Below are 12225 nucleotides of genomic sequence, written 5' to 3'. Positions count from 1 at the left end.
AAAAAAAATAAAAGTTAGAATTTGATTATCAATAATGGCCGTCTAAAAGTTTTCTTTTTTGGCTGTACACACACACACACACAACCAAAAAAGTTTCTTTATTCTGGGCGGACAAGAGCCAAAGTAGAAAAGCTCCGCCGTACAAATAACGACACTGTCCAAAAAAGAACTTGGGGTAGTAGTAGGACTTCTTTGTCGTTTTCTCGTTCTTTTCAAGACAGCTGGACGAGTAATAGCCCAGCTGACGAGAGAGAAAGGTTCATGAAAAAAGAAGGAAAGATAAAGGCAAGAGTGTGTTGTTGTTGTTGTTGTTCATGGGAGTACTACTAGAGACTCCGTCTGGGTCGACACACACAAATAATGCGAGTGCCAGACGGGCACCGCTTTGCGTCTAACGTAATGGACAGAGGAGGAGAAGGTTGCACAACTTATGGCCACCCATTTTTATAAAGAAGTCAACAGCCCTCAAGAGTTGAAATGAACTCGGCCGAGATTCAGACAGTCGGAAACTTGCGATAAAAGAATTTGAATTTGGGTTTACCTCCTTTAGTTATTTTTCTTTAATTCAGATTGTGGTAGGTCATGGAACTTCCGACGGATCCAACGCTGGAACTGGAGTTGCTGGGACTGCTGCCGCTGCCGGGACTGCTCTGTGTGGTTGTTGTTGATGATCCGCTGGCTTCTCTGCTGGATGAGACTCGGCCGCCCGCAGTAGCGCCCTCTCTCTCTGCAACCTGAATTCGACAAGCCAAAGAAACAAAACAAAATGAGTCAATAAGGTCCGTGCACAGCTGGATCATCTACTGGATAAAGAAAAAAATAATTTGGCATAAACAAAGACGACGGCGAAAGAATAATCAACAGGGAGGGAAAGAAATGTAACAGAAAACCAAAAGGACAAAGTAGAGAGAAAAAATGAGAAGAAAAGGGCCGGAATATGATTAGATGTCCACCTTACCGATTTCACCACAACATCCAGCAGACTGAAGGAGGAAGGTGTTAGTAGTAGTCGCAAAGCGGCATGGTTAATAAGGTGGAAGAACAAGTTAAAAGATGAATCAAATATATACGAAACATCAATCTCATGACACACACACACAAAAAAAACAAAAAAGAAACGACATTCAAAACGATGACTATGGCGGACGATCCATCACGAGCTGGATCGACCTCAAAGAGACCCCTCCAGACAATATACCCCCCCCCCCCCCCCAACTCTACTGCCACACCGCCATTGAATAATCTACTGTACTACATGATCCAGCAGGAGGAGAAAAGAGAAATTTTTCATCCGGTTGCAAGAAAGACTGGGGTGGATCTAATTAAATTCCAAGCGGACAGAATCAAATTGGATTGCTTCCGCATTGATTTACACCACTCCACGTAAGGATCTCTCTCTCTCTACTACCCACCCACCCACACACACACACACTCCACTCGAGTGATTGATTGATTCGTTTAATAGTGCTGAGACTCCGATAGTTACGTGGTGCGGATGACGATTAACCTTATCGAAACCGTTAAAGGAAAATGGCAAACACTTCCTGGGAGAAAAGTGGAGGGTGGAACTCACTTGTTCTTGGATTGACGCATGAACTGCTGGATCTTCCTGGCCGCCTGGTGCTGCCGCCGCTGAGAGTACGTCCGTCTAAAGCAGAAAATGGACAATTTGGACAAAAAAGCAGAGATGATTATTATTAGGACATTGCTCACGATTTTGTCCGCCAACAACATTCGATTGGCCCGTAAGTGGGACACACACGACCGGAAAATGGCCAATGCCAAACGCACCGGTAGTTTTCTTATTCTTTCTTATATTTTTGATTTTCATTCGGACGACATTTTCTCCGCTGGGCCGGACTGGACCCTCGCCGAGATGATGAAAGAAACCATCTGGTCTTGATACGATAACAAGGGGATCGATATACGTATACACCCCGTGTCCTGTGTGTTTGCCCAGCCAAAGGGAACAAAACGGAGAAGCCCAACAAGGAGCTAGCCCTTACTCCTCCCCCTCCTCTGTCAATACGTAGCCTAACAACAACAACAACAACAACAACATCCCTAAGCGAAACGAGTCTTGTCAATTTGTGATGACGGGAAAAGCAGCTATGGGAACTACTATGTGCATAATAAAGCTAAGAAAAACGTGGTTGTCGTTGTTGTTGCTGTTGTTGGAGCACTGTGGCTCCCATCAAGGATCCCCCCAGACTTGGGAGTTGCTACTCTCTACACTCGACAGTCTTCTCTCTTCTTTTTTCTTCCTCTTTAGCCTTTCCAATTAAGACGGATCGAACCGATATTGAAAGGGATCCTTATTGAAAAGTCAAAAGTTTCCGTTCCAAAAGGGGAAGGAGCGTATCCAGCGCCCGTCTCTTGCCAACATTAACTGCCGTTCATGTGAATGGTTCGTCTTTTCCTTAATGGCGATTGTAGTGAGGAGCCAAGTAGGAGCCCAGCCGTCCCGGGAGGGAAAATCCCGAACCGGCTGGTGGTGGGGTGGGGTTGGTGGGGTGGGGTTGGTGGGGTGGGGTTGGTGGGGTGGGACTTATCTCTCATTCTCGGCCGTCCCAGTTCACACACGAATGTCGCCTTGTCTATTGTCCTGGCACCTAATTGGACGTTATGGCGACAGACAAGCGACTTGTCTCGGGCAATGGTAAAACCAACACAATTCCGAAGATGGAAGTTACACACACACACACAGAGAGATAAAACTTGGCAGGGGGGGGGGGGGGGAGCAAATTTCGATCCCAGTGAGGTTTCCGCTTCCGCAAAGACATCAGCGCTGATGCAATTCAATTAAGGAAACAACAAATTCAACGAGCAGTGAAAGAGCAGAGAAGCGTGCGGCCGCGGTCGGTGGTGCACAGACAGACACACCAAAACGAATCGAAGATGGGCCCAGCCTGAGGCGAAAGAAAATAGAAAACTTGACTCCCTGTGAGAATCTCTTAAAAAAAGGAGCTTCAAAGCTAGGCTCTAAAAGAGGCTGGTAGCCTGGTAGCCTGGGCGGAAGAACCTGTCGAGCGTGAAAGATCTTCTCCATCCTGATGCAAGGCCAGGAATCGCGGATCAGACAACCCAAATAAAAACTACTTACAACATCATCCCCAATCCACCCATCTGGATAATATACAGTGGGGTGGTGTAGTAATGAAATGAAAGGAGCCTGGGAGCTTTGTGCCTCCTACCATCAGATTTGGAAAGATGAGAGAGATAGGCCCAATTTCTATCTTAGCTACTTTTTTTGTTCGTTTGGTTTGGTTTGGTTTACGCGCGTTACTTGAGGGCCGATGAGGTGGGTGTGCCTTCGCGGCTCTGGCGGGCCGAGCTGGCCGACAGGGACGACTCGCGGTAGTTGCGGTAAGCGGCGGCCACGGCGGCTGCCGACGATGAAATTCCCACTCCACCGCCGTTGCAACTGGCGGAATTGGCGGCAGACGACGTCGACGGCGACTCCATGTTCTTCTTGAAACGCTTGTGCTCGTAGTAGGAGCGGAACTGGTTCTGGATCACGACGGCCGCTTTGGTCATCTGCTTCAGGTAGACGTACTGAAAAGGAGGAGAAATCGGAAACGTTTTGGAAACTCATTCGCCATTGAAGAAAAAAAAAACAAAAAAAAACAACAAATTTAAAAAAGAAAAACGAACAAAGAAAGTTGAAAGACTAAAGTTGAATTTTCCGAGAACATTACTGGACTGCGAGTGGACCATTTTCCGGATTTTTGGACTAATTACTATTTTATGCAAATGAGATTTGCCTTCTAAGTTAATCTCTCTCTCTAAATAACTAGATTATACGGTAGAACATTGTGAGTGACTACTAAAAACTATATGGGAAAAGATGAGACTGAATTATTTCTTTGTTACTGAAAGGGGTTTTGGAATAAAATTTTGAGAATTTCTTGGTAAATTGCGATCCCAATCTAGAGTCGAGGGTGCAAACGTAGACAAACAGGTGTTAAAAAAATTTAAGAAAAATCACATTCGCTTCAATCATTTTGGCTGTAAAGAGATTGATGAAATATGAAAATAGAAAATGTTCAACTCTTTCTCTTTTCACACAATCAAGGATAAAAAGGAATGATTGGATGATGAGTAATGAGAATATAATGGAATGAATAATAAAATGGATGAAGAAAAGTGTCCAAGCCAAAAATGCATAAAAAATTTTGAATATAAAAATGGAAATTTTAGAAAAAAAGTTGGAAGAAATTTCCTTTTTTTGATTCGTTTGTTCTTCGTTATTTTTTTTTGTTTTGTTTTTGTTTTGTTTGTGTATGTGTCGTTTCAAAACCTGTTTGTAACGCCGGTAATAGTTTTGAATAATCACGGCGGCAGCCCGTTCCTTCTCCTGCTCCTCGGCCCTCTTGCGTCCTACGTAGGATCGATAGGCCTTTTGGATGGTTTTGGCCGCCTCGTAGAGTTCGCGTTGTTCGTGATCCGACAGCGTCAAGTTAGAAAAATCGCGAACAAATAAACTGGCAGAAGCCTGAAGAAGTCGTTGATGAAGTCACCAAGAAAAAACAAAACACAAAAAAACAAACACAAAATCATACCGAATCGTCAAACTACGGCGGAGGACTGGGGTGGGGATATGAACTAGAAATATTCATGACAACAAACAACAACAAACGACAATCAACAATTACGCGATCTTTTCTCTCTGTCCTGTAATTGTTTCTTTCTCTTTTGTTTTTGTTTTATTTGTTTTTTTTTTATTCGAGGGCGCCATGCGTTTATATCATTCAAAAATTGAAAATGAAAAGATGAGCCGAAAAAATTCAAGCCAAGTAAAAAAATTTGAAAAAACGTGTGTGAAAAATTGCGGAATAAAAAATGGGGTATGATTTTTCTTTTTTCATGTGGCGACTGTCTAGTTTAAGTGAAAGTCACCTGAAGGAATTCACTGAAATCGGCCGTGGTGGGCGGCGGTGAAGGTGAATTGACCGAGAAGGAACACGGTGATTGGAGGCAGCTGGACGACGCTGGAGACAAACTTGAGCTGGGCGTCGCCGTTTCGCAATACCTGATGATCCATTTGACATGTCAGCCGGTTAATATCGACGCATCCGCATCCGCAAAGGCAAATGTTTTTTGTACCTGTACTGTTGATCACTGAATTCAAACGTCAAGTCGTTGCCGTCCAGAGATGGCGGGGCGTCGGCAACGATGGCCAAGTCAATGGATCCTTCAATACTCTGCACTTCGCTGACGACGCTGCTGATCTCCAATTCCATGCAGGGGCTCCAGCCGACCACCATCTCTTCCGTTTCGTTCTGTTAGTACGAGCAGAGAGACACACAAATAAAATAAAATCAATTCCGCCGAGGGGATTGAAGATTGGCGTTTTGATGGGCGACGCACTTTGATGCGATCGGGAATGGCCGCGATGATTTGCTCAGCCAGCGTCAGGACCCGAGTGTTTTGCTCGATGCTCGTCAACGGCGACAGGTGCTGCTGATGGAGGTCGACTGAGTTGACGCTCTCCCGCCGCACACCGCCGGATCCGCCGCCGACAGATCGGACGCCACCACCTAAGGACGGGCACCAATCAATCACCGACCGGGTGTGGGCGCAATCAAGGCAAAAGAGAAATCAAAAAGACAATAATAAGACGCACAGAAGTCGAAATGAAACGGAAATTTTGGCACGTCCACCGATGAGAAATGTAAAACAGTTAGTTTTCACTGACGGCAACACAGGTGGACCACCGTCGAACGTCCAGAAATGAAATGAAACAAATGACAACAGAGGACGAATAGTAGCCACGTTGAAAATAATAAGCGCCGATCAAAGAAGCCATTGATTATCTAAAATAAAAGTCTCTTATTTTTTTCTTTTCTTTCCTTCATTCATATTTCCTCTCAACAAAAAAAAAAAATTCTTTTCCGATAGGTTCAATACGATTGTTTGCGTGCAGCCAAACGAAAGGAAACAAATTCAAATCGTGCATGGCTAATCTATCGAACACGCCACAAACACAAACACACACACACACACAAACACACAAAAGATAATCTGTCAAAAATGAACTCGGTGTCAACATTCACAATTCCATGTCATGCGGCACAAGCTTGAAGATTTTTCTAGCACGAAACAACTAATCTAAATAAAGGATGAGAGCTAAAAAAAAATGAAAACTGGATTGGCAAGAATTGATGTCAGACCCCGACCGGTTGGGTGTTCATTTGTCGGTTCTTCCAGCTAGAGCCCAAAGAGATTTGGATGTTCTCCGTTTGTTTTGTTTGGGAGGGTTTTTGATGGATGTAGGGCAAGTGACCAGCGATCCAGCTTACCTGCGGCGGAGGAGCAGGGAGCAGCTTGGGTTGATGAGGAGCAGGTTGACGAGTTGTCGACGAGCAATCCATCGTCTCCCGACTCCAAGCCTTCGATGTCGGCGCTGTAACACGGGCTGTAACACGGGCCGACCAGGCCATCCAGCCCGCCATCGAAGCTCGATGAGCCGCCGTTTAAAGAAGCTGCTCCCGCGCAACATTTTTTTTTTTTTTTTTTAACCCGGTATGTACACGCACACACACACACACACATGAGCCGCAATTCCGGACCATCGTGAAATTTCGTCAAAAATGTCGTTGTTTTGATATTTGGTTCAAATCGACCAGAACGATCGGACGGATATCATCCAAACACAAGAGAGAAAAAAAAAAGTATTTGAATATGATGAAAATGTTGAAATAGTTAAGAAAATGGGCAAAAAGATGAAAGAGAAAATCCAACCCAAAAACAACAAATAAAATGAGTAGAGAGAGAGAGAATAAAACACTAGCAGTCAAGCGGAAAAAAAAGTTAACGCTAGTTTTGTGGTGGTGGTGGTTGTGGTGTGATTTGATTTCCTATCAAGTGGAATTCAAAAAGTTCAAATCCAAAAAAGGAGAAAAAAGAAAAGTAGAAAAACAAATTTTGATTCAAGATCAATTGTCAGGAGAAGGAAGGAAGTGGAGTCAAACCAGATGGGAGAGCACAAGCACGATGCTTGAAAAGTAAAAAAAAAGTGAATTGGAATTGAATCATGGGTGGGTCAAAACCGAGTTAACCTCTCATCCCACCCGCCGCCGCCGCCCCCACAAACCTCCCCGACCCAAATAAAAAGGAATAACCAAATATATAATATCGACAGAAGATAAAAGATAAATACAGAGAAAATACAAAGAATTGTAAATAGGAATTTTGATGGAAAAAAATGTAGCGATGAAAAAGACAATGAAAGAAATGTGATGACAAATCGAATGAAAAAGGCGGAAATATAACAAATAAAAAGAAATGCAAACACTCACATGGATTGGACGAATCCATCGTGTGGGGTGAAGGCGAAGGATCGTGAGCAAGACCCGATATGTTGCTCCCGGTGCTGTTGCGGCCGCTAGAATAAGCCTGGCCGGCCCCACCCAGCGGAAGCGAATAACTGCGGTCGTCCCTACAAATGTAAATGTACAAGATTTCATGGGGTTTTATCAAAACTGGGATGGATATTACCTGGAAAGTTTGTGAGCTTTGGCCGCGTTGGGCCTTCGCCAATAGCCTTGATGGTTGTGGCCTAGTGGCTCGTTGTTGTTGTTGTTGTTGTTGTTATTGGGCACCGAGTCGACAGAGGATCGTTTGGCCAACAACATCTGGCGGGCGGCGACCGATTCGGCCGGTTTACTGGGACTAGGTTTGTTGAGCTGGGCCAGTTGAGGCGGAGGCAGAGGCAGCGGCTGCTGTGGCTCCACCGTTGAACGCCTGACTGACAAGATCCTTCGCGTTTCCAGTTCTTCCGCCAGCGAATGGTGACCCCTTTGGCGGGCCACATCCCAGGCGGACTTGCCCGACCGATCGTGAACGTTGAGAGCCGATGGATCCCACTGGGCCAGGAGGGCAACCACGTCACGGTGACCCTGGGAGCAGGCCCACATGAGCGGAGTGTAGCCCTGCTGGTCGCTGGCCAGCGGACTCATCTCGCGTTCCAGGGCTGGCGACGAATTCTCCAGTCGCCAGTTGAGCAAGGTGCACAGGACTCGCAATAAGCCCAAAGCGGCCGCCAGATGGAGTAGGTTCATCTGCTGCTGCTGCTGCTGCTGCTGTGTCCCGTTGGTATTGGACGAAGGATCGTCGGCTGCCGACTGCTGATGCGGACCGGGTCGCCAACGTTTCGTCACCAGCTGACGGCAGATGGACACCAGCTGCTCCTCGGCGCTTTGCAATTCCACCTCGCCACTTTCCAGATAGGCCCTCTGTTTTGTGCCCCGTCAAACGAAATGATTGAAAAGTTGTGCTTTCGGGCCGTGACCGTGAGCGAGAGACGGAGGGGGAAATTAAATTACCAAACTGCTGAACAGCTGCTCGATGCCGCATCCTTGAACGTTCAAATGCGTCCCTAGCGACTCCAGCCGGCCCACCAACAACGACAGCAGGGAATTCGTCCACTGGGCAGTTGACGATCCTTCTTGGCAAGTATTGGACGCGGCTGACACTTGCCGGTATTCAAAAATGGCCGGCTGGGTGATGGACAATCCTTGACGGACGACCTGTAGTTGTACTCTTCCAGGACTGTGAGCTGGATGGGGTCAGACAAATTCATTAGATGTTGGATGACGGCAAATAAAAATGAATCGATTCCACTAACGAGGGCAGAAGCATCGCAAAACTCCCAACTGGACCCAAACAGCTGGGACTGCAATTCCATCAAACAAAACGCTGTAGGAGCCACTGAGCGTTGGTGAACAAAACGATCCTGTAATGAGGAGTTTGGCACCGCCCTAATACGAAAAAAGAAAAGAAAATGAATCAATCGCGTTTGAAATGATTGGAGCAAAGTGAATCCGGTGGGAACATAACGGACCTCGGTGGGTGCCCATTCCGGTGAGAAATCGGTAATGGATGTCAGTAAAGGATCGCCTGTCGCCGATAGGGTCGAGGGTGAGGGCATGTCTTTGAGCTGATGGATCCTTGCGTGGATTCCATTAAGGTCTTTTCCATCCGAGCCGTCAGACGGCGATCCAGATGTTCCGCCTCCTCCGCCGGCTCCGTCGGCTTGGATGGAGATGAGAGAGTCGATAGTGTCATGGCAATCCAAGTCTGAGAACTCCGTCAACATATCAAAGGCGTCCAGATTGACCAGCAGGTCATCCTCGGCCGTCGTTTCGACGGACCGGATCGATCTGCCCAGTCCGCCGTCACTACACGAGGCTCCACCGTCGTTGCTTCCGCTGCCGCCACCTCCGCTGCAATGGAACGCCGTCTCGTGGCTCAGGTTGGCCGACAGCGTCCGCTGGATGTCGTCCTGCGAAAGATCCAGCGTCTCATTGAACAGACAATCCATCGGCAACCTGCTGAGCGGAAAAGAAAAAAACAAACAGCATAAGTCATCCATCGTGTGGCGGTGGCGTAATGCAATTAATAAGGAGCCAGGACCTGTATCCGTGGCCGGAAAGCATTTCGTCGGCCCGCCTAGAGGCGTTATTAGCGTTGATGAGCGAGTAGAAGGATGGGAACGTGTTGCCTTGATCGCCGCCGCTTCCGTGATCCATGAAATTCATTGGCGTCGAGTTGATTACAGCCGGAGCGGCAGGCGTAGGTGGCGGATGCGGGGTCGGCTGTTGCTGCTGCTGCTGCTGTTGTTGTTGCCCAGGGTTGTTGCAATTATTAGAAGAGTAATAATAGTTGGAATCGAGCGATTCCTGTTTGGCGCTGATCATTTGCTGCTGCTGCTGCTGCTGCTGGAGCTGATGATCCTGCTGATGATCTTGCTGCTGCTGTTGCTGGCACGGCACCGGCTCAGAGTGATGATGGATCTGCTCGGTGTGGAAAGACGGAGCGGAAGAGGAAGACAAGGACGACGACGAAGAGATCTGCGACGTGGGCGGTGATCCGCCTCTTCCCAGACCGAATCCAGTCGCTTCCGCCCTAGGAGCCGCCCGCCCCACGGCGCTGTCAGTCGGCGTTGCCTACACAAGATACGCGAAATATTTTCCAACGGAATTAAAACAAAATAAAATTCGCTTCCGGTGGTGTCAACGACAAATTTTTTATTTGTTTTGGTTTTTTGATCGGCACCTGACGCTGCTGGATGTTGTTGGAATGTGACGGAGCGGGTCGCGGTTCCAGGCGGATAAAGGAGCTGCCTCCCCCGCCATTAGAGAGCCGCCGAAGGGAATGTGGAAGGCTGTGGCCGGCCGCCAAATCGTTGTGACTCGATGCATCCGCGCCCACTTTGTGATTGTGGTGGACCTGGACCTGGACCTGGGGCTCCATGGCGCCGTTGGATGATCGGTTGTTACTACCCCGCCCTCCTACACCCGTCTGAAGTGGCTGAGGCTGACGCTGAGGTAAATTCGACACGTGTCCGTTGACAGCCACTGGAACGGCACCGATCGTACCGCCCGATCTGGCCAGCCTCTGCTTCTCCATCAGCTGACTGACGATGGCCTCCACCGTCTCGGCCGTCTAGGAGCAAAACAAAAAATATCATGAAAAAATCATTCTTATCAGGATCAAAGTGAATACGGAAGAAAATGCGGATGGATGGATCCGACCTAGACAACACGCAATAATAATCCATCATTTCATTAAGCAGACGACACATTTATAAAATGTTGAAAGAAAAGACGGGGGAGGTGCTGGATATTGGCGGATTGTCGTTATTGTTGCACAACCCTGGGAGACGAAGGGAATTCAACCGACTGGAAACAAAAAAAAGATGATGACGTCATCTCAGCTAGCGGAAATCACTCCTCCACTTTTGCCCTTTGCCTCATCTGCCCCTCCCCCCCCCCCCATGAACGAGATGAGAATCAAGAAACGGGCTAGATGTGATACGGAGCGTGCGTGAATGAGCAAAGGGAGGAAGTGAAGGACCGTGAAAAAAAAAAGTCTAAAATAAAAACGAGAAGGGATGGAGAGAAGGAAGATAAACGGGCGCCGATCCAAGGCACGTCTCGGGATTTGGAAGGATCTATAAGAATGCACTTAAGACCTCATCTTCTCCCCCCCCCCCCTCAACCCCCACCCCCTTCCCTCATCCATCCCGTCCGAAGGGAAAGTGCACGGGAAATGGACCCCACCCTTTAGCGCCGCCGTCATTCAGCGGCTCGAGAAACCAGAATGAAAAGGATAGGGGTGAAAGAGCAACTGGGAGAATTGAAGAGACAAGCTGATCCATCACAAGGAGCCCCAAAAGTCGAGCCCAGGGGGTAAACTGAGTTTTGTGTTCGGCCAGCCATCAAAAAGGAGAACAACAACGACAACAACAGCCAAAAGAAAAATAACTTACAGAAACTTCCAGTTCGTTGTTCAGATTGGGCTCGTCCTGGCTCAAAACTGAAATGAAAAAAATATTTGAAAGAGATTAGAAATCAAAAGTGGAAAAGAATGAAAAAAAAAACGATCCATCTCATTTCTTATGTAAAAATAAAAAGGCCGGAAGGATTCTTCTTCAGCTTCTTACACATGGGTCTCAGCTGGGAGATGAGCTCGTCTTTGCTCCATTCCTTGCGCTCGGCCCAGAGCGAGACGCTGGCCACCACCAGGAGCTTGGCGTCGTCCGGGTAGGGAACGTTGAGATAGTGGACCAGCACAATGTCGGGATTCTGTCAAAGCGAAAGACAAACAAAGACAAGAATTCATTACTCCCAAGAGACAATTGACAAAACAAAAAATTCCATTTCGGAAAGAAATCCTTCTTGGCTTCTTCTTTTCTTTCGACACGTACCTGCAGGAGCCAGTAGCATCTCCGATGGAAGGTGGGCAAGATGGCCGAGTGGACGTAACAGCCGTAGATGCACTGAAACGACAAAACAATCAAAAGACAAAAGAGACGCATGAGAACCAAGTGAATTGAAAAATTTCAAATGGAAACAAACAAAAATCCCAAAAATGTGTCAAGGGGAAAGGACAAAAATGTCCAACGAACGTCACGACGTCAAGGATTTTTTTTTAAAAACTGGACCGTGACATTTGTGTGACATTGTAATATCACCCGAGTCTCTCTTGAATTTTTTCTTCTTCTTTCTCCCCTTTTGTTGTTGTTGTTGCTGCTCTCGATATGAACAAATATCCAAAACGAAATTTTCTAGAAAATTGAAGGAAATCTTTTCACGGATGGGCAAAAGAGACAAGAGTCGGCCCCCAAATGTTTTTATTGAAAGACGCCAACTTTTTATTTTCTTCTCTCCTCCGCGCTGCTGTCATTTCATGCACAACAACAACAACAACATCGGCTGT

The 12225-nt window shown here is 47.0% G+C and overlaps 1 protein-coding gene across 5 annotated transcripts in view; it reads right to left on the bottom strand.

Annotated features, from left to right (window-relative positions):
• LOC124348833 (calmodulin-binding transcription activator 2-like) overlaps window positions 1-12225 on the bottom strand; it is a 29624-nt gene that overhangs the window by 2326 nt on the left and 15073 nt on the right. For 2 of the 5 annotated variants that reach the window (XM_046799142.1, XM_046799144.1), the window contains 19 exons: window positions 11714-11785; window positions 11450-11591; window positions 11276-11322; window positions 10060-10449; window positions 9418-9950; window positions 8846-9332; window positions 8630-8762; window positions 8328-8560; window positions 7501-8237; window positions 7302-7441; window positions 6303-6485; window positions 5371-5540; window positions 5107-5282; window positions 4900-5032; window positions 4301-4495; window positions 3287-3555; window positions 1574-1648; window positions 959-983; window positions 542-734 (listed from right to left, as the gene is read on the bottom strand). In XM_046799142.1, coding sequence (XP_046655098.1) covers window positions 561-734; window positions 959-983; window positions 1574-1648; window positions 3287-3555; window positions 4301-4495; window positions 4900-5032; window positions 5107-5282; window positions 5371-5540; window positions 6303-6485; window positions 7302-7441; window positions 7501-8237; window positions 8328-8560; window positions 8630-8762; window positions 8846-9332; window positions 9418-9950; window positions 10060-10449; window positions 11276-11322; window positions 11450-11591; window positions 11714-11785 — 4314 coding nt within the window. In that variant the 3' untranslated portion in view covers window positions 542-560. The remainder of the gene's footprint in view (window positions 1-541; window positions 735-958; window positions 984-1573; window positions 1649-3286; window positions 3556-4300; window positions 4496-4899; window positions 5033-5106; window positions 5283-5370; window positions 5541-6302; window positions 6486-7301; window positions 7442-7500; window positions 8238-8327; window positions 8561-8629; window positions 8763-8845; window positions 9333-9417; window positions 9951-10059; window positions 10450-11275; window positions 11323-11449; window positions 11592-11713; window positions 11786-12225) is intronic. The other 3 variants (XM_046799146.1, XM_046799143.1, XM_046799145.1) reach the window with 3 other exon arrangements.

This window comes from Daphnia pulicaria, chromosome 7 (assembly GCF_021234035.1).
Source record: "Daphnia pulicaria isolate SC F1-1A chromosome 7, SC_F0-13Bv2, whole genome shotgun sequence".
Classification (NCBI taxonomy): Eukaryota; Metazoa; Arthropoda; class Branchiopoda; order Diplostraca; family Daphniidae; genus Daphnia; species Daphnia pulicaria.
This window is presented reverse-complemented; position numbering and strand designations above follow the sequence as displayed.